At 44.5% G+C, this 22,700-nt stretch overlaps 1 protein-coding gene across 9 annotated transcripts in view; it reads right to left on the bottom strand.

Moving 5' to 3' along the window:
- Window positions 1-19,531, bottom strand: part of CREBBP (CREB binding protein) — a 96,912-nt gene extending 77,381 nt beyond the window's left edge. For 7 of the 9 annotated variants that reach the window (XM_061379427.1, XM_061379429.1, XM_061379434.1 and 4 more), the window contains exons 1-2: window positions 19,058-19,531; window positions 4,627-5,339 (exon numbers count right to left, since the gene is read on the bottom strand). In XM_061379427.1, coding sequence (XP_061235411.1) covers window positions 4,627-5,339; window positions 19,058-19,142 — 798 coding nt within the window. In that variant the 5' untranslated portion in view covers window positions 19,143-19,531. The remainder of the gene's footprint in view (window positions 1-4,626; window positions 5,340-19,057) is intronic. The other 2 variants (XM_061379432.1, XM_061379435.1) reach the window with 1 other exon arrangement.
- Window positions 19,532-22,700: the final 3,169 nt, after the last annotated feature.

Below are 22,700 nucleotides of genomic sequence, written 5' to 3'. Positions count from 1 at the left end.
CTTGTACCGATTGACAGGTTGCTTCTTAGAGTAGACCATATGAAACCTATGAAATCCTTTGCTCACATTTGTATAGACTGAGGAAGTGTTTTGCTTTAATCTCTCCCTGCCAATGGAAAAACAGCTGTCTTGATCTCAAGCACATTATGGCCCTCTGACATAGAGTATCAGTTATTCTTCATGCCCTTTTAAACTGGTTTGGGGTAAGGCTGAACCACCACTTTCAGGTTATGCAAGCACATGGATCACAAGCTCAAGATACCACACTCACTTCTAGCGTACTTTTCATTCTGTCTAGACCTGCCTTAAAACAGCAAGTTCTGCTGAAAATTAACAGCATTGGCTTATGATGCTCCAGATGAAATGAATCTAAGTTATTTCTGAGAGCAGGTGAAGGGATGAGAATCAGGATTTTTTTTTTTCCCTTTTTCTCTTACTAGAAAGAATGCTTATAAAAACATACAACAAGAAAGAAAAACAGAAAAAGCAATGGACTTTCCTTGATTAGTCATTTACTGAAAAAAGGATTAGAACAAGCCATCAAGGAACAAGGTCTTGCTCCAAACTAGACCCAAACCCTAAAGGATCACAAGTGCTACACACTGCCTATAAACACACTGAACTGAGAAAGACACGCTTTTGAGCCACACTAGAAGAGGTTTTAATCGGTGATACACATCACTTATTTTAAACAGAATGAGAAAATCTTGGGTTTAAAAAGTTCTTTTAAATATTTTCTTTTTCTGTATTTGTATTTCACAATTTTCTTTCCCTTTGGACAGAGTGCTACAGCCATCACCTTCAAGAATTCATCTCCAGCCTTAACACAGATCTTCAAGCACGATGGCAACTACATTTTAAGCCAAGTTAGGCACATTCGCTATTAGGTAAATCAGCTGCCTCACCACTTTTACTGCTGCTCTTCGAATCTTTTAAACAGCATACACTAAGTAGAAAACATCAAGGAACAGAAGGTGAAAAATTAAACTAACCCACAGTCTCCTTCAACAGAAATTTCAGTTTCTGGAAGGACAAACTGGCGGACTGAAGTGTTTCTTCACTCCTCTTGAAAGCTTTCACCACAAATGGAGCATCAATAAGCAAAAAAGCTAACACACAATCATGTCTGATCATCCTATCAGGACAAAAACTGCAGGATGGCGAGAGACTGGACAAGGATGCCAACCCTCAAATACCAACTAAGAAAATGGCAAAAATAGAGAAAGCTTCTGCCTGTCATAAGAAAATTCAGCGAGCAAGTAATTTGTTCCAAAAATATTTGTGTAAAACACTGTGCTCACCTGCTGTCTTACTATGACAAAATTAAGCTGTAAATAAAGTAAAACTTGAAAACAAAACCCACAAATCTTTTAAGCTTCATCTTGTTCAACAAGAGGTTGAGCCCTGGAAAATACCATTGCTTCCATTTCTAATAAATTGGCCAAATTTTAAGAACTGTTTTCTCTTACATGCACCTTCATGGAAGCACCATTTTATCATTTCTGCTCTATCATTAAGCAGCCGTACTTTCTCAGTTTCTCCAAACAACTTCCTGTGTAAGGACTTTGAAAGCATTACTTTTGCTCTGGTCTTTTGGAAGTGCATTACCAGTGTACAAGAGCACAGCACTACATAAGAGGACAAACTATTTATGTAACCGGGATACTTCCCTTATTCTGTTCCAATGTATTGTTAAAATTAACTTTTCCCTTACTTACAAAGTACAGATCACCTTTCCAAGCTGGTGAATCCCATTTGCAGCTGGCATCAGGCTAACAGTGAAGTCCTTGAAGAATGTAATTTGGCTGAGTGGTGGCTTACTCCTTACCAAGGTGGGTCTGTTTATTTTAAACCAAGACATTACTGAACCTTCCCCAACCAGGCTCACACATTACTTCATCAGATGAAGACCTCAGCTAAGTCCCTTTGCTTTGAGGCAATTCTACTTGGTTAGTTCACATAGGAAATTAGTAGCTTTACCATGTAACTGCACAGTGACTAGGAAAAATCTAGGAAATTATATATCCAGAAGTTTATAAACATAAGCCATATAATTGGGTTTTGTCATTCTTCCCACATATTTCAGAAGAAAGAAAAAGAAGGGGAAAACGGATGACCCGGGGAATTACAGACCAGTCAGTCTCATCTTGGTGCCTGGCCAAATCTTGGAGCAGACTGAAAAACAACAAGGTGCTTGGTGACAGCCAGCATAGCTTCACTAAGGGGAAATCCTGCCTGACCAATTTGGTGGCCTTCTATGGTAGGGCTACGGAACCGGTGGACAGCAGTAGAGCAGCAGATGTCATCTACCTGGACTTGTGCAAAGCATTCGACACTGTCCCACATGACATCCTTGTCTCTAAATTGGAGAGACATCAATTTGATGAATGGACCACTCGATAGATAAAGACCTGGCTGGATGGCCGCACACAAAAAGTTGTGGTCAATGGCTCTATGTCCGGCTGGAGACCAGTAACGAGTGGTCTCCCTCAGGAATCAGTGTTGGGACCAGTCTTGTTTAACATCTTCGCCGCTGACATGGACAGTGGGATTGAGTGCGCCCTCAGCAAGTTTGCCGATGACACCAAGCTGTGTGGTTCGGTTGATACGCTGGAGGGAAGGAATGCCATCCAGAGGGACCTTGACACGCTTGTGAGGTGGGCTGATGCCAACCTCATGACGTTTAACCACGCCAAGTGCAAGGTCCTGCACCTGGGTCGGAGCAATCCCAGGCACAGCTACAGGCTGGGCAGAGAAGAGATTCAGAGCAGCCCTGCAGAGAAGGACTTGGGGGTGCTGGTCAATGAGAAAATGAACATGAGCCGGCTTCAGTGTGGCTCGCAGCCCAGAAGGCCAACCATATCCTGGGCTGCATCAAAAGCAGTGTGACCAGCAGGTCGAAGGAGGTGATCCTGACCCTTTACTTACTCTTGTGAGACCTCACCTGAAGTACTGTGCGCAGTTCTGCTGTTCTCAACATAAAAAGGACATGGAACTGTTGGAACAAGTCCAGAGAAGGGCCACGAGGATGATCAGGGACTGGAGCACCTCCCACATGAAGACAGGCTGAGCAAGCTGGGGCTGTTCAGCCTGGAGAAGAGAAGGCTGCGTGGAGACCTCATAGCAGCCTTCCAGTATCTGAAAGGGGGCTTATATGGATGCTGGGGAGGGACTCTTCATTAGGGACTGTAGTCATAGGACAAGGGGTAACAGGTTAAAACTTAAACAGGGGAAGTTTAGATTGGATATAAGGAGGAAATTCTTTCCTGTTAGGGTGGTGAGGCACTGGAATAGGTTGCCCAGGGAGGTTGTGAATGTTCCATCCCTGGCAGTGTTCCAGGCCAGCCTGGACGAAGCCCTGGGTTATATGGTTTAGTGTGAGGTGTCCCTGCCCATGGCAGGGGGGTTGGAACTTGATGATCTTAAGGTCCTTTCCAACCCTAACTATTCTATGATTCTATAAGCTGATTCTCTATGCACACACCAACCTGCCTCACATAACCAGCGTAACAAATTTGGAGGCTGGAAACAGCCATATCCACTTTCACACGCTACACCTTTACTAAGATCATAAGCATCTCCTGCTTAAGCAAAGGTGTCCCCTTCACTGCAGAGAAAAGATTTCTTATGGTTTTTATGTTTGAAAAGTAAAAATTAACTATACAGTTCTCCACAGTAATATCAGCATTTCTTCAGAGATGACACACACTTTCATATCAGGCAATGGAATTTTTTCCATTATTCTTAACACATCAATGAACTAACATTTATGCGCTAATAAGTGACAATGACTAGTGATATATGAAGAGCTAAAATATCAGATAAGAAAATCATCTTTTTCTACATATCAAAATATGGTGGGTTTTCCACCAAAATTTCACAAAGGAACTGTACCAAAACAACACAGCCAAGAGATGAAGCACACTGCTGTCTAATTGAGACAAGAGGAGCAGCAAACAAAACATTTCTCTAAGCTCAAGAACTAAAAAACAGGGACTATATCAAGCAGGGAGCATCACAGTGCTCCAAGCAGAGGCAGATACTTTCAGGTGTATATATTCCCTGCTGTTCAGCAATGGTCACTGAATTAGACTTCTTGCCCTGACACTGCCCTTCCCTTTCACAGACTTCAGATCACTTTGACAATCTACGTGAAATTTGATGTTTTCAGACCAGTTCCTCTAGATTTGGAAACATTTACTGCACAGTTGTTGACAGTGGTCCTTGACAAGGGGACCAATTGTTACACCTCTCCCTTCAATTACAAATACTTAAGTTTTCACATTGCTTTAGAAAATATTGTTGTCTGGCAACTAAATTGAGATCCTGCACAGAAGTAATCTTCTATTCCTTTCTGCAGGATTATGCTACTCATTTCTAATCCACCCTGCTAAGATGCTATCCAACTTTTAAATTTAAGGATGCATTTTTCAACTTTTTACATGAGAAATACTGTTTCAATTATCTTGCTTTCATGGTACAACTGGTGACTGAAACAGGTAACTAGACTCAAGAAAGTGCATTCTTTAGTTCTGTTCCAGAAAAGAATCTACTAAATTTTCTGAACACCTGTATGGAGAAAAAACAAGTGCAATAAATAGAATATATCAAAGTATTTGTACATACTTTAGTTATTGCTCCTGTCTGTGCTGTGTTCAGTCCGGTGTGACCAGCCATCTGTGGAGATACTTGGGTTAAAGTCTCTGCCAGCACACTGCCTGCATTCCCCTGCATGGCAGGGGCAGAATATTGCATTCCTGCTCCCCTTCCTCTTCCAGCTGCCCCAAGAGATCCATTCATTACCTGCCCTTGTCCTTGCTGAGGCTGATTCATTAAACTGTGACCAGAATTACTGTTGAGAAGGCTCTGGTGTGTCTGACTGAAATTAGTATTCATACATATCCCAGGTCCAGTCTGTGATGTTGCAGGGCTGCTCGTCACCAGCCCCACTTGTTTTTGTGCTTGAGAGTTCAGAGTTTGTGACGCAGGTGTGGTAGGTCCAGAGGTGCTGGCTGCTTGCTTTGCCAGGCCAGAAGCAGAAGAGTCTCCCTGGTTTAAGGGACTTTTACCCATAGCACCCAGATTACCAATATTAGCACTGTTCGGCTGCCCTTGAACTTGACTACCAACTCCTTGCTGGACAGGGCTATTTGAGTTCACATTTCCAATTCCTGGGTTTAAGGAAGAGCCGCTGCCTCCCCTTAGAAGTTCAGAAAGTTGCTTGTGTTTGGAAGCTGCATCTGGAACAAGGTTCCCACTGCTGTTTAAAAGGCCCAACTCGCCATTGGGGATCAGCTCATCAGGGAGATCGTTTTCCAAGTCAAACAAAGATCCAAAATCTACAAGTTAAAAACAGAAACAAAGGTCAGAAAAAAAATGACAAAAAAGTAACTAAAACACTTACCTACACTATTTTGCAGCATTCCTAAGCAATGACATGCATTAAGGTACATAATTACCCAAGGTTCCAACAACCCAACCAGCAAGCAAGGGTCTCTAAGACACACACTCCTGAGCCTTTCAGAAAGCACAGTTCTTGGTATGTACTGCACACTCACACACAACCACACAGGATAAGGATAGCCAATAAGTTGTTTTTTCACAAGATTTTTAACATTGTGTACCAAGCTTAAGAAACTAAGCTGGCACATATATGATGATCTGATTTAGCCTAACTCCTCAATTTCTCTAGTTTTAGCTAATAGAAGGCAGCAGAAATATCAAGAGATTTTTTTCCCTACTCATTTATTCTCCCAAAAGAATGATTAAATAACCTTCTCTAACCTCCTATATAATCCCAAGACACTGCATTTCACCCAGCAATCCTACCTCAACCTTGTAATTTCTGTTTGCGCATGGCCAAACAACATCTCCATCTAGGCTTCAAAACTTGATCAGAAGATTACAGCTACTTCTTCAGTAGTTTGATCCCAGTCCCACATATAAACACATGCATTATCAGTTTCTAGTTATTGATTTGCATCATGACCCACTATCTCAGAAGATCCCAAAAGCCGCTCAGCATTTTCTCCTCATAATGTCTCTTGAATCAAGTCACTCTCGATCCCTGAACAGCTCAAGTAATTCAAACTGCTCTCTTAAGTGCCTAGCCCTCATTTATCATGCCCAATATTGACAGAGGTAATCCACACACTCTCCAGATGAGTGAAATAAATCAATCTGATTTTCATTAAGCCACCTGAAGGAACTGCTCTGCCCAGCTGAGCATCCAGACTGATAAAAAGCAGTGGGGGTTTTTCATTTTGTTTTCAAAAGGAGCAACTTGGGTTCACCAAAATGTTTTATTGCACGTTATAAGCAGCATCTGTGCAAGAATTATTTTAGTATGTAACTAAAAATAGTAAGTTAGCTCACTTTATATAGGTACTTCCATGTGAAAGCAAGTTATATATTTGAAGACCTAAGGACAACAAGTACATACAGCAATACATACAGACTAGCCTCAATTCATCAGAGTAGTTGTTCAAACATGCAGCACATGTCAGAAAAGCTTTGCAGCCCAATGATATGATCTAAACCAACCACTTTTTAGTGTAACATAAATTTGTGAAAACTTTATTTTGGCTCCCGCCAAGCTAGCCATGAAAACCTCTCATTCTTAGAATCATAAAATAGTTAAGGTTGGAAAGGACCTTAAGATCATCAAGTTCCAACCCCCCTGCCATGGGCAGGGACACCTCACACTAAACCATATCACCCAAGGCCTCGTCCAACCTGGCCTTGAACACTGCCAGGGATGGAACATTCACAACCTCCCTGGGCAACCTATTCCAGTGCCTCACCACCCTAACAGGGAAGAATTCCCTCCTTATATCCAACCTAAACTTCCCCTGTTTATGTTTTAACCTGTTACCCCTTGTCCTATCACTACAAGTCCATCCCCAGCATCCCTATAGGCCCCCCTTCAACTGCAAAAAGTTGGTGTAAGGCTCAGGTTGCAAAAGTGGCGTAAGTGACAGCATGGACCACTCTAACTGCATTGAAAAGAAACAACAAAACCCAAACAACACAACCTGTACGACTACACCAGGATGCATTATCAAGACACCTCAGTACATCTGAACACAATGCATTTCATCAGCACTGAAGTTTTCAATGCAGCCGCACTGAAGAAAAATGAATGGAAGTTTTCAGATGTACTGCAATGACCAGTGAATTAGAGTGTCACAGTAAACACACACAAAAATGTTAAATTCTGCCTGTTTTGAGGTGCTCATGGCAGCTTAGAGTCCTACATCTTGCCATCATTACCTACTGAGGTCAGTCAGCTCTGAAGAAGCCTTCCAGGCTGGCATGAAGTTAGCTGTGACAAAATACACCCCAGTTCAGGAACAGAGCTATGCCCTTTCAAGCAGGCAAGTAACTAACATTTTCATTAGCTAGGTTCATGAAAGTATTTTTAATTTCTCTCTTACTTGCCACCTTTCCCTTCTCTTGTTTAGTTCACCTTCTCAGCTCGTCTTAAAAGAAATTCCTGGTATACCTTCAGCAATTGCTTCACTTCCTCCTTCCTACACAGCTACTCGACACGATGCTGCAATTCGTGTCTCTTACTGTATCTTTTGATTCTACTTTTCCTTCTTCCAATATTTCACTATTTTTAGCCTTCCATCCCTCTCTAACTCCCCTGATGAAAAGTCCATTGCCTGTTTTCAGCGTCAAGCCCCACCTGGCCACAGGCAAGTCCCAGGTCCCCATAGCACAACCCATCTCCCTGCACACCAAAGGCTGCAGCCTGGAGCATGACCAAAGCCATCTGTCTCCATGTCACCAAGGTGACACAGAGTCTATGACCGAGGCTTTGCCATTTCTGCTAAACAGCTCATCATCGCAGCTCACTGGGAAGTTCAAGGTTCACACTGCTTGATTTGACAACTTCCATAAAGCCCACAAAACAATGTCTTCCCAATCTTCTGCACCAAAATTGTTAATATTTCATGACTAAAAGGGCCAGGGGCAGAAGAGAAGTGACAAAATGCGGAAGGGGAAAATGGTGCTGTGGCTTAAAAAAAGAAGAGCATTTTTTTCCAGTTGCATTTCAAAATGGGATGCTGGAGTACAAGTACTCAAATCTTTTTTGTTTGACTGGCCACACTCTTAACAGTCTCACCAGAGCCAAGAGCTGGAAATGTTTCTGCAGTTTACAAAAAGATTGAAAAAAGCATCTGGGAATACTGCCTCTTAAAACCTAAAATCATCTGCCACTCTTAAGGCTCCTGTAAGAAGGCTATACATTAAGGTTAAGCACAGAAAGTTTACAGCTCTGCCAGCAGGAAAATAAAAAGCAGGTAAACAGCTTAGCATGGTGGCCGTGTAAAAACTCCCCGAGTTTTTACACAGAGGCAACGATTAATCTTCCTGCTTTTATATTTTAGTCAGTCGTGTACATTAAAAACATCAACACAAGGCACTTTTTACAACAGTTAGAAAACAAAAGTCTACTTGAATATGCCTGCAACAAACCCATAAAGATAAAAGATTGTCTTGGCAGCTACAGAAATAATAAATGTACTTACACACATATAAAAATCTGCTGTAAGAAGAATGTGGCCCATTTCTACTGGCAGCAAAATGAGAAGCAACCTTAGCCCCCCAACCCCATGAGAAGAGCATAACTGCTTCCATTCTCAATGCTTTGACTATGTCAATGTCAATGGCAGCTACCAAGAGTCTAAGAATCAAGAGATGCCTTTGCCTTTACAGTTACCTAAAGCAACGCTCAAAAAACACCTACACTAATGAATCCCACCCCAATTACCGAGCTTTGTACCTACTCCATCCCTCAAACCCAACTAGCATGCAACAGAACAGTAAAAGCAGTCTTCATTTTAAAGGTTAGATTCCCTTAACTAGTAAGACACATACATCTAGTTTCAGTGCCTGTGTGAAAGCAGAACTGCCTAAGGCTGTGGAGACCCACTTCATACTGTCTCATCACTAACACACCACTTCTGATCCTAAATCTCACACCTTTCATTACCTCTGTTACATGAACACGAATGTCCTCTTAACAGGAGAGTGCCAAAACCCAGAGATAACATGTCTTTCGGAAGGGATGGAAAACCATGAGGCAGCTACAACACCCCCACTCCTCCCAAAAAGCTCCTTTTCCAATTTGAGAATTTTGCCTTATTTGAGCAGCTATCTTCACACATAAGGATAACCACACTTGAGATACACACTCTCCTAATTTCAGTTTTATGAGCTTAAATGTCACAGTTTTCTGCCTTCCTGGACAACACTTACAGCAACCAGAATAAAAAAAAAAAAAAAGATGTTCTGTTTCCTTCTAAGCTTTCTCAGAAGAAAAACAACCCATGTTGCTTTCTTAAGGCAGAACATTTTCAGCTGTATGACTACCTGCAACCGTTATCAGAAGACATTTTCTTAATATAAATATTCAATCAATTAACTTGTTTCAATGTCACCATTTCCCCCTCTCTTTAGCTCAGCCTTGAGAGGTGACAAACATTCTAAAGTATTTTTTTACATGTTTTATTATCTCAAACATATCACATAGCAAACAGAAGAACTATCAAACTCAGCTTCATTTCTTCCTGCATAATCTCCACTTGAAATGTGATTTGGAGTTTTCCCATTACAAACTTTGACTGCCCTTCCACAGAGCAGACACTGAATTCACACTGCAACACAAGCAGTATTTTCACTGTGCCTTTCTTTCATGCCAACATAGCTGTTACATTTCAGTGAGCCCAATTTTGTTTTGTAAGGCTTCTTTCAATCATGCCAGACCCCAGTAAACAAAGCCTCAACAGTTCAGAGCTCCAGTCATTCCCTAAAATTCGATGTCAGGTAACTCAACTCAATAGCAATACTGTTCAGTGCAGTCAGGAATTACACATCCATTTCAACCTCCTTTTGAGGTCTGAGGATTCTGTAATTTATTGTTTCATAGAAGACAATAAGCACATTTAATGTTTTAGAGCAACTGAACATATTTGTGAAACAAACTTTACATCTTAACCTAACAAGACACACAGAGAGACTGCAAATTGACCCTGACTTTCAGAAGATGATGTTTAACAGCCAGGTTGAGAAAGACAGCATAGAGGGACCTGGCTGGGCCAAGGAGAGCCCAGTGGTTGGGTGGAGGGCAGTGAGGAGGAAATGAGAGATACAGAGCATACATCTGATTGGGTCCCAACAAGGTATGGCTTGCATGATAAAGAGATTGGGATATTTAAATTTATTTATTTATGAACCACTTGCATTTGGGATGAGAAAGAAATACTTGGTTTGCTTGCTCTTAAGTCAGTAGACCAGTCAAAATTCAATACACTGTTAAACAGAAATGAGCCTCACCTAAAGGCATTCTAGGTATTTGCCTCTAGGAAACTCGTTGGAATAATTATCACAGTGCTCTCTTGCTTACAGGCTCACACTGAAGTTGGAAGGGACATCAGGAGTGCTGTAGCATAGGCCCTGACCTCCTTGGCAGCCCTTCACTAAACCCACTCCAGCTCCTCTATTATCTTCCCAGGATGGAAGGGAGGCTTGCCTGTAGTTGACTGCATTGTCCTTTTAGCTTTTCTTGAAAATAGGTGTAATACCTTTTCTTGCCTTCCTATGGCTGGGATTTTTTATTTTTTTTTGGGGGGGGGGAAGGTGTGGTGTCTTTGGGGAGTTACTCATTCTTACCATGCTTATTTTGCAACTTGTCTTCTTGCAAGCATGATTCCCCATAAGATCGATACCATTCAGGGTGCAGATACGTAACTAAATAGTGACACAGTTCCTAAAATTTATTAAATGAGATCTATTTTGTGCATCCAAATAACCAAAAGGGACACTATCATCTTAAAATCTAGTTAAAGTAGCTACAAGCTCCTAAAATCTCCTCAAATACATTTTTGTAAGACTTCAACATCTAATTGACTTTTCAAAACTAAAGCTCATTACACAGAGCAAACAAATCAAGAAGCTAATGAAAAAGAATGAGTTCTCATCTAACCTCTACTGCAATATTACCAGTATTATTGATTTAGTTGTAAAAAAGTTTCTGACACCGGACAGAACACCAGGCACGCAAGTCAGGATGGGAGAAAATGCAGTGTCTATATCCCCTGTACCACAAGTGATGTGTGTGGTAACAACTGCGTGACAGAGGGACAACCGACTGTTCTGCCCCCAGCTTTTTCTCACCCCCCCCGAAGACAGAACAGTATAAACAGAACCTTCCTTGATCACATTGAGTTTACTTCCTAGCCTCTCCTTCCCCTTGCATGTGTGCATTACAATGTCATACCCTCAGGTTTCTCTACACTGTGCTTATCCAAATTGTCTCCACCATCTCTCTTTTCCTGTGCTCGTAATGAAAATACAATTTGTGCTGAAGGTCCAGAAAACCCAAGACATTAGCTTCTTTCAGGAATAATCCCTGTGTTCAGATCTACCCTTCCATTAAAATAAATAAATGTTTTCAATATTGGAACATTCAAGTAAAGTAAGAGCACATTAAATGTATCTGCAACCAAAGTTAATATACAGAACCAAATATGAGAAGCTCATTCAGGTAAGAAGCTACTCTCTCATCTCTTCCTAGATGCCAGATGAGAGTAAAAACAAAATAATCCCCAAAGTGTGCATCAGAAGCAGCCCACCAAGAGTGCTCAATCTCGTCTGTTCTTGGAAGCACTGGATGGCAAACGATGGGTTGACTGCTTTCCTGTGATGCTACAGAGCTTCTCCATAACCCTTCTTCCTCTGGAGTTTTTCCTGAGGTGTCTTCACTATTTTGACACCATAGCTGTGCCCATTCTTGTGAGTAACTTTAAATCCTACTCAGTAGCATCTACAATACAGACACTACTATTGTCACACTGTGGGTGACAATCAGGCTACACACACTTACTGACCAAAAGGCTTCAGTAATTTTCTTTGCCATAAGAGCAAAAATCTACACAGAAGGAATAGGAGGCAATCTGCCTACAGACTGGGAGACCGCCCCACTGGCAACATCAGCTTCTCATTCACAAGATCATCCTGATGAAGCTTAAATATTTTAGTGTTCCTGGAGCACATTAACAGAAGCAAGACTGCCTTCTCATCACATCACAAACGCAAACATCTTTTCTCTTGCCCTATTTAACAGCTGACAAACATTTAAGTTCAGGATGACTCTTTAAAGAGGAATCATCCTGGAGTCCAGTGATTAATAGGGGGCACTCGCTTATGGCAGAATGAAAATCACAGTCTGTACCAGAAAAGAGGGTTTGCATGCAAATACCATCAGTTAGCTCGCACAACTGACAGATCCACTGCTTCACATCACGGCTGTGCCACCCTCACCACAGATCTGGAAAAAAAGTCAGCAGATAATGCACGAAGATGTGAATTATCTTGACAAACAAACTTTAACTGTGACGCTCCCTGGGGACAGACTTTGTATTATATATAAGGTCAATGCAAGGTGTTTCAGATTTTAAATTTTCAATCCTCCATCCTCCCTGCAGTGACAGCACTGGTGGCAAGAACTCCACATACGTACTGCCTTGTAGCTCAGCCTGCTTCTAGCACTCCCTTCAGCTACACAACTCCTTTTCAGGGAGTTCCTACCCTTTACACACCTTCCTTAACAGAAGCACAGAACAGGTCTATTCTGTGAAGACTAAAATAGCAATGATTTATATGTACTTGAAGTAATATTATGAAACAAACCCAAAAATTGTTATGCAAGATCACTAAGGCACAAGCAAAACTGTCTCCTTTATGATGTGTAATAGCTGCAAAAGGCATGTTTTCTTTCTCGTTATTTTAATGCCACTTTTTCCTCCATATTTTTGATACCAAATTATACGTAAAGGATCATTTGCATAGCTGCTCAAATTCAGCTGAGTAAGACCACACAACACGAAATAAACCAAATATGCATGAGGAAGCAACAGCAGACATCTACTTAAAACTAATGTTTTTTATATATTTCACTCAAAAAAAGCTTCCAACCGTAACTGCCTGAATACAAAAACCCCAATGCCCTCACAAACCTATTTTACTTTAAAGTATTAATTTCAGAGATAAGGCTGTTCTGAATCATTCTCATTAATACTTTTCCTTAAAGGAGTTAACAAACTTTAGGAATAAACTTCATAGCTACTACAAAACAGATTTACATTCAGTACTTACTGAGCTGTAGTCTCTTGCACATTTCTTTGCTCCATTAGGTGAAACTACAGGAGATGATACTGAAGCTATGTCATCAACAACACCCACTACAACAGTTGTCAAAGTAATAGCAGTGCTAAAGGTGGGCAGAGCAAGAGAGAAGCTCATGCCCTTCAGGTGCCACACACACGGCCAGGGGCTAAAATCTAACATTCCTTTTTCCCCCTCACACTGTGCAACAGAACAGAGCCAGCTCTGATGCCCGTCTCAGAGAAGTCCAACAGCAGCAATGGAATAATGGCTGCCCATGAGAATGGGGAGCATGTCACGCAGAGAAAGCAACTCCTGACAACCCTGTCTTGCTGAGGAAGTTCCCACATTAAAGTTGACCATAGGAGAAGCAGATTATTTTAGACTTATATATGCATAAATAAAAATATATATACAGAAAATTATTGCAGGTCAATGATACTGTATTTATCCAACATTCTAAGTAAGATCCATATTTCTCAATGGTAGTGAACAAGAGGAGAGGAAAGATGAAGTGAAGCTTTGAAGATTTACGTTAAGAGATTTAGACTCTGAGTTACGATTGCCAACCACCAGTGAGAAGTTTCCATTTTCTTTTGATTCACACCATGATTTTGCACAATACTTTATAGTATTTGTTGAGACATCTCTATTAGAGTTTTGCAAATAAAAGTTTTAGGTTCTCTCCGTATCTCAGACATCTGAGAAGACAGATGGAAAACATAACATATATTAAAAGGAAGATTTACAAGGCAAAAATTCTTGAAAGTGTAAACCAAATTAGGGTGGAAGTGTCGAATTTCTAAGCTATCCCACATGCTTTTTCTTTGTGTAAAAACCCCAGAATTTTTCAAATCCCGTTTTTCAACTACCTCTTCCACTCTGATTTCACATTAACCTGCAGTACTTTGCTAACAAACTTGCGCTCTTGTTTCACTCTGTTACCAGGTAACAGCAGAATCCAGTATCACTAATAAACACCAAGAATAGGTAGATATTTTTTTTTGTAACATTAAGTTGCAGACGTAACAGTGAAACACAGCATGTTGCTGTAGAAATAACTAATGGCACTGGACTCTTAACTCCTAGGAATATTCAGCCAGAAAGGAAAGTGAATAATCTGCAACAGAAAACTGGGAAACATTTCACAAGCTATCAGGAGATCTCTGGGGTACAACAGAGACCAAACCCTTGAGCACAGCCTTATTCCAGCCTGCTGCTGGCAGTGCTTCTCCAGCAGCAATATGCCACAGCACAGAACAGCACTTACCAAGTTGATTTTAAGTTATGAAGAGGGAAGGAATCAATTTGATAAACTCCCAAGTACATAAACAATTGTCACTCAAAGTACGAATTTCAAAAAAAGAAACAGGAGTAACCACAGGACTGCCACTTAAAATCAGGCTGGCAGATCATCTGCTCAACTCTTCATCTCACACAGATGTTAGTGTCAAACTCCTTGGAAAAACCTATAAAAAACCTCCAACAATGAGAAAGTACACAATAACCTGCTGTCAGCAATGCCTCATGAATCGGTAAGAAATTAGCTGCACTAGGTTCTCAATAAGTGCGCCAATCTCTAACCTCTAAATCTGCTGGCCTGTATTACAACTGCAGGTTTGAAGTTATGCAGGTCAGTCATGGAGAAAATAATAATAATAAAAAAAGTAATTTAGCTTGTTATCAAACTTAACACAGCTCAAATAAAACATTTTTGCTTGGCATCATCATCTTCCATCCACCATCTCCGTAAGTGCATGTACACAGTAAGTCTTAAGAAATGATATAGCCATGAAACACTGCAGCACCACATTCTGCACTGTAACTAGCTGGAATAGGAAAAGTACCATGAAGCAAAGGACACCCCTGTGAAATAATTATAACTACACACACCCCTTCACCTACATCTTTTCAGAAGAAAAGTTTCTTCCACCAATTTCTACCTTGTAAATCCAGGTTTGTTCACTTAATGGAATTGCCTGTTTCCTTATTCCAGGGAGAGATAGAGAAAGGCATGTGCATAAAAGTGATTCTTAGTGTCACAACACGCAACTGACACTCAAATTTTGCACATATCCTATAAACCAAGAGCAGACTAATTAAACAGACTTCCATGAAACTTTTCAACTACATGGGAATGAACCCTCCTAAAACACACATACTAATGCTTTCATGTGCACAAACAGAATCTGTTTTTAGATCACTGAGACGTCAGTCCATCTGCAGTTTTAGCTAACTATGTGAACGTAAGGTTAGAAAGCCTTGCTGTGTCTCCTTAAGCTAATTTGTTTTAAAGGTAGTCCACCTCTTAAAACTACATTCAGGGAAATACACCTATCTGGTTTTCGGCAGGACAGCAGGATCAAATCAGGCTGTGTAGCGCCACAAACTCCCTCCTGCACAGCTCTGTAGGCTGCTGGGAGTTAGCCAGAGATCTACTTAACTCAGCACGTACAAAGGCATGTGCAACAAGGCCAGTCTTTCCCCAGTTTGAAAATGCAGGCACTGCGACACTGACACGCCAGGCCATAAGGAGAACGTGAATTACCGGAGATCTCAGCCTGCAGCTTTTGCAGCAGCAGCTATACTGCTTAATCTGTTTATGAGCTGAAGTTGTGGAGGTAAAAAAAAAAACAACCAAAACCAAAACAACCCAACAAAAACCACATACATGAGAAAATATGAGGTGAAAATCCAGTTCTAATGGACTTTTGAAGCTGCTCATGATTTGTCATTTCTGGACTAAGCACAGCTCTACAATAGCAGAAGCTGCTCGGTATGTAACAAATGCAGACAGAAGCCTTACTTGCAATGCAACACAGACCACCACCAAGCCACCCACAGAGCCACAGCAAAGGGGCACTCGCAAAGCACCAGCTTCGCTGATGCTCCATTCAAACAGGTTTCTCACAATCCACATACAGAGTTCACACTGAGACCAGCTCAAGAATGCTGCCAGCTCACTATATATTCTGTCCAAGGACCAATGCCGACAACATATAAGATAATCATGACGCTTGACGCTAAGATAATACACTGCCATAACCAAAGTTACTGTAATTCTATTTTTCTGTAAGTCCATGGTTTATTCTGAAGCACGCTAAATGAGAATGCCTCATAACAGTTATAGAGAAGACAATTGCTCAGGTATGAAAAACATCATGTATCTAAAAGTGGTAATTAGACAAGCACACTACTCTTACCTGGCTAGACAGGGAAAAACCTTTCCCATGGACATTTCACCATAGAAGCCAGCTTGTTCAATACTGCACAGAAACAGCAAGCCATGAGTCTCAACCTTCCTTAGTGAAACAAAGAGCAACAGGGCAACCGCAAAATGGGACTACCGTGAAAGTTAGCAATGGTCACAGCCCACTTTTCTGTTACCCTTTCATCTCTACTCCCTTCTCTGAGACCAGACACTTGATTTAGCTGCTTAACAGGAAAGGTGCATTTTCAGAACATAAAGCAGACCAATTTCAATTGCACAAACTTTGCTCTGGTAAGCTGAGGAGCTATTTTTATCAGAAAGATTAAAGGCAGCTAAAATTTACCCATACAAAAGGAGTTGCTTAACATCATTGCAGCAAAGCATAAAGCAAAATATCAACAAGGACAAGCAGTTGCTTTTCTGCCAAACGTTCAGGCCTGCCACCAGACCCTTCACCACAGCACTGCTACGCTTAGTAACAAGTATCTTCAGGCTCTGAGCTGTACTTCTCAGCAACAGAACTATATGAGCGGGCCTAACGCAGCGTCTTTTAAAGCACGTCCCAGTCACGCAAGCTGCTGCAAGCAGCAAAACAGCACGGGTTTACGACTGCCATTCCCATTCAGTTAACCAATACTCATTCTGGACACAAACCTCAAACCCATCTCCCTGAGCACCTGTGCTCACAAGGGCAACTTTCCAGGTTGCAACAACTTTTTCATTGAAGCTTCAGTGCAAAGAAGCAGACCAGTTTAGGTTCAGAAGCAGATATCTGATAACAATCACTACACCAACTATTTGTATTACCTACTACAACGCATAGAAACGTTCAGCAGTCTTTCAACAAGCAGCATTAACTGCTGGCAACAAACCTCAGGAGACTTCTGGAAAAGGCTCTTCTAACTTTACCTGCACTCTCAAACTGAGGTTATTTTTGCCTAAAGAACACCAGGATGGCAACTGAACACTACAGACATACTTCTACTTGTTCAAATACAACGCAGTGTGCGCTGTCTCTGGTGACCAAAGGCCCCCTTAGCCATGCAACACTTCATGCAGATGCTGGAGTTTACATATCTAGCACTGCACAGAGCTGAGACGCATGAGAACTTGCTGAACAGGACGTAATTATGGCTGAAGCATTCCAGAACAGACCAAGTGAACTTCAAAAAAGAAAGAAAGAAAAAACAAGAAAGACACTGCTTCAAACACCTTTCACTACCTACCAGTAGAGTCTAAAACGTCTAGCTGAAGAATTAACTGTGCTTTCCCAAGTTACTGCAGTGCATTTCATAGCAACTCACATATCAGCCTCCCGTATGATATTCTACCGATTCCATGAAAAGGACTAGCATAGTTCAATCACAAGACCTCACCTAGATATTCTCTGCCAGTTCTTACTCTAAATACCATTTCTTTTTGGCATGCTTATTTGTAGGCTGAGAAGAAAAAGATTCCGTAACACACCACCCCCCCAAACTGAAAGGACTGAAGTATCTCTAAACTATTGCCAAATGCAGATTAAGCAAACCGAAAAAAACCTCACACAATTTATCAACCCAATTATAGTAATAATTTTTTCAGTCTATAAAAACACAGCAGGCACAGCATGATTAACTTATCACTGTCCCTTCAAAAAGATTCATTAATCTCTGAAAACAGAAATGCGAGTCCAACATACTTCATGTTCCTACAAAGCCACCGTTTCAGTGATTAAAACAGCTGGAACACTGAAAGACGTCAGTACATGCACACATGCTGTTATACACACACGTGCGTATTTACAACGGGCACACGCTTACTGGAAAAGAGACATTTTGATGCGGTTTATTACCTATGAAACCATTATGATTGGGGAAAAAAAAAAGGCATGGGCACGCTGAAGACACTACGCGACAAGTCGCGGCGACTGCCAGTCTTCTGGGCATTTCATCACACGAGTAACCCATAACTTCGACTACTGCCTACACGTTGTGCTTTTTAAAGGAAAACACTTGGAATGGTTCAAGCCAAGCACCTTAAACTAGGATTACAGGTGGGAGATGGAAAATGTTAATATGCTATTAAGGAGTTTTTATTCCATGGTGTGTTGCACGCAGGGGGAGAGGGGAAGAGACTGCCCGCTTTGGGGCTGTAGTTGTGGGCAATATATGGGTTTTAAGAAGCGGAGACAGAAACCCCGACCACTCCGTGTAACAAGCAGGGAAGTCAGTGTTTCTGATGGCTGTGTTTTCTCCTTCCCTAACCGCACTCCTCTCACCTGGATACCCTCAAGCCGAGGTGGATCCCTCCACCCTTTCACCATTAAAATGAAGAAGTGGTGGTCAATGACGGAGAAAAGGGAATTCAACTCAAAAGGCCTTACTCGTCTCTTCCTACCGCTATTTATAGCCGGGACGGTACCTGGCGTTCGGGTCCCGCCTGGTAACTTCCAATGGAGAAGACCCAGCCGCCCCGGGAGGGATCTTTCCCCCCTTTCCCGGCACCTCGCCAGGCCGGTTCCCACCCCCGCCGGGAACCGGCGAAGGGCGGGCGGTTCCCCCCCCCTTTCCCTCCAGCGGGCGGTTGGGCCCAGCGGCCTCCAGGCCCGACCGCGCGCCGGAGGGAAAGAAATGTTGGGGGGGGAACCGCCGGTGAGGCCCGGCCGCCCCCGCACCGCCCCGCAGGCCTTACCTGTGCTATCGCTGGCAGAGAAGCCCGGCGAGTTGAGCTTGGCTCGCTTGGGGTTGGGCGGCCCGTCGAGTAAGTTCTCCGCCATGGTAGCCGGCCGAGGAGAGGCTGCCGAGCCGGTAATCGTTGTCGAGGGGGGGAGCCCGTGGGGGGGTGAAGCTCGCTTTCTCCCCGTTCCTCCAAAGGGGAGCCCACCGCCGAGCAACAGCGCCGCTCAGTGCCCGACCGGCGGCGGCCCCCGCTCCCCCATACCCAAGCCGGGCCGCCGCCGCCGCAGCAGGCCGCAGGGGAGGAGGGCTCGGGGCGGGGTGGGGAAGAGCCCAGCGCCCCCTCCCTGCCGGACTCGCTCCTCCCGGCCTCTTCCCCCCGCCCGGCCGCCGCCGCCGCCGCGGAGGTGCCCGGATGGCGGCTCAGGCAGTCACTCGGGGCGCATAGCGCCCCCCCGCTCGCTCCCCGCCGCCGCGCCCCGTCCCCTCCCCTCCGCGCCGGGGGTTTCGCCCCGGCCCCGCGGCGGCCCCCGCCCGCCGCCCCCGCCCGCGGCCTGAACCGCGGCCGAGGTAGGGGAGGGGGGGGGGAGGAGGAGGAGGAAGGAGGGAGGGATAAAAAAAAAATAGCAAAAACCCACAAAAATCCGGAAAAACCCCGAAAACACCAGAAAAACGCCCCAAAACAATGAGCGCGGCTCGGCGGCGGCCGCGGCTCCCGGTCCCGGCGGCGGCGTTCGGCTAGCTCCGGCCGGCTCTGCCTCGCTGCCTCGAGCCCGTCTGCCCGTCGGCGGCGCTCGGCACAGCTGCCCGTGTCCCGGCGGGCGGCCCCGCTGCCCCGGCCCGGCCCGGCCCGGCCCCGCTCCGCTCGCGCCGCGCTCCGGCTCCGCGACAAGATGGCGGCTGTTGATTCCTCAATTAAAAAAAAAAGTTTTTTTTTCTCTTCTCTTTTCCAGAGACCATGGGGGCGGGGCGGGGGCGGGGCCTGCGCATGGCGTCACCGCGCACGGGGCACGCCCCCCGCCGCCCCCGCCGACGCCGGAAAGGCGCGAGCGGCGCCGGAAAGAGCCGAAGCTGTCCTCAGGTGTTCCGCGGCGGGGTCGGGGCGCGGTAGGACCGGGTGATCCCCCCTCTCAAGTGGACGGGGATGCCTCTCCGCCTCAGTCCCCTTGTCAGCGTCCCGCTTGGTTATCCCCATCTCCACCTTTCCCCCCGCTGAGTGGAGACAGAGTCTGTCTTTCCTCAGTCTCCCCTACTTGGTCCTGTCAGGGTTACCGTTCAGCACCCTTACAGTGTCCCGTCTCTGTTGTTCCCCACGTTACCCTCCCCTCAGTTCCCCCCTCAGCCCGTTCCCCCTCTGTCTCCCCTCAGTCTCCCTTCTCAGTCCTCCTCACAGCATCCCCCTTCACTGCCCCAATACCCCTCAGAGCTGAGGTGCAGCAGGACCTAACACTTCTGACAGTCAGTGGTGGCCATGCCAGCCAGTGCCCTCCTGCTTCTTCAACTGTTGAGTTCAGGGAGTGACATCCAGTGAGGCCTTGAGGTGATGCTGAGGCCATGGGATGCTTGTATCCTCCCCAGGCTTCCCCCAGCATCACCTGCTTGTTCTGGGCCTCCTCTTGCCTTCCTGATGAACCTACACAGCCTCCTCTGCACCTCTGCAGCCTTCTTGTGCCTGCAGCATGTGAGGGGTTGCTGCGGCCTGACTGACACCCATGGGCTCGGCTTCCTCCTGTTCCTCATCCATCATATGTGGCTGTGCTGGCTCCATAGTGGGGCTTTGCAGATCTCCAACCTGAGCTGATCGTAGCCAGCCCAGTCGCTCAGACACCAGCGCCGAACCCAGCCTTGCTTTACAAATACCTCGTGCTCTGTCTAGACAGACTTCCCCAGCCCAAAACAGGTTTGTGGGACTGGAGCTCACATACTTCTGTGGATTTCCATACTGGTTCCCAACCTGAGAAGCAGGTCATATAAGCCACAGTGATGTGCCAGTGTGGCAGCAGAGCTCCTTGTGCACAAATGGGTTGCTTGGGGCTGTTTTCATCGCCTACATGTAGATATGTCCCCAAAGAGCAGCCACACCAGAGGACAGGATGGAGAAGGGTACTGAGACAACCCTGAGGATGTGTTGATGAAGTCCATAAGCCAAGATGGATTAATCAGCAATATTTTATTGGTTTAAAGGAAATCTATAATGAGATCTTCTTTTGTGAAGAGCAAGTCTGCCTTCTGTTTACTGCAAAACTGGAATTCATTACATTTACTTCTACATTTACATGCATTTCATTACATTTACTTGCAAATTCTGTATTTATTTACATAGTGCCGGTCCTCACTGAGGTCTGACTGTAATCACACTGGAGGTCTCTTACAGGCCTCTGCTTCTGTCACTATATTACTAATTAGTACATAAGGAAGTGCTCTCTGGTTATGCCTGCTTTAATTTCCTTCAAAAGCAGTGAGTTCCTGTCTGGTTTAGGATGGCTCAGTGTGGGACAGGGTTCGGTGTGTCATAGCAGCTGGCGACGTGAGAGCACCAGCTCTTGTCCAGCAGTGGTTTACTGTGGTATAAGGCATTTTCCCCAGTTCAGGTTGAGGGAAAATGTTTTGCTGTTGGGGGGGTGGGGGTGGGGTGGAAGTCAGGTGAAATTCTCAGGCACAGCCAAGGACAGCAGTGCTTTTTGCTGTCTGCTGCTTCCACTTTTTAACAAGTTTGGGCAATGCATTTTAAATTGTAGTTTGGATAACTTTTTGTGCTTGCCTTTCCCATTATCATATATCATAGCATGATCTGAGTTGAAAGGGACTTTAAAGATCATCCAGTTCTAGCCCCCTGCCATGGGCAGGGACACCTTCCCCTGGACCAGGTTTACTGAAGGTGGTCTTGGCAATGAAGGATTTGCTGGAGCAGCTGACACCAGGAGACCCCCATAGGTTTTTGCTCGCTTTATGACCTCCTTCTCTGCTGCTGCAATAACTCTGCAGCTCTGGCATGAAGTCAGGATGGAGATTTACCACTGGGGATAGAAGCTGAGTGGTCCCACAGCTACCACCTACCTCCAGGAAGATGTTCATGCTGCCTGGTGTTAGACAGTGCACTGATGTTACACCAGTACAGCCACTGAGCAAGGGGCCTTCGACACCACCACCGCTGCACCAGCAGCTGGTGTGTCTGTATGCCTGCCCAAGCAACACTACATACTTGGTGTTGGGAACAGGAAGGATATGGGAGAGCTCATGCAGGCCATGGTTCCTCTCCCATTAGCTGAGAGACCTCCTCTATCTTACAGCAAGTGTCAGGCTTGTCACATCAAAGAAATGGGGGGGGGGGAAGGGAAGCAAGAGGCGGGCTGTGAGTCCTGGGGACAGAGTGGGAGATGGAAGAAGTGCTTTGGGAGGAGGGAATCCTGTAACCGAAGCAGTAAGGGCAGCAGAAGAGGGCCCTATTGCTCCTGTGTCCCACAGCTTCTTCGTGACACAATGTCCACTTAGGATGGCCCCAGTTGCTCCCTGCCGTGGGGTTAGAACAGCAATGGGTTAATCACGGAAGGCAGAGGAAGCCCTTGACTGTTATCCAGTGCCCCTGCAAACAGGGCTATGAATCAATAACCAAAAGGCTTAATACCTCTTCAATGCTTGGGGTATCATAGCCCTTTGGT

Source organism: Neopsephotus bourkii, unplaced genomic scaffold (assembly GCF_033783945.1).
Source record: "Neopsephotus bourkii isolate Nb327-2 ecotype Australia unplaced genomic scaffold, CSIRO-AGI_Nbou_v1 NB_1770, whole genome shotgun sequence".
In the NCBI taxonomy this organism is placed as follows: Eukaryota; Metazoa; Chordata; class Aves; order Psittaciformes; family Psittacidae; genus Neopsephotus; species Neopsephotus bourkii.
This window is presented reverse-complemented; position numbering and strand designations above follow the sequence as displayed.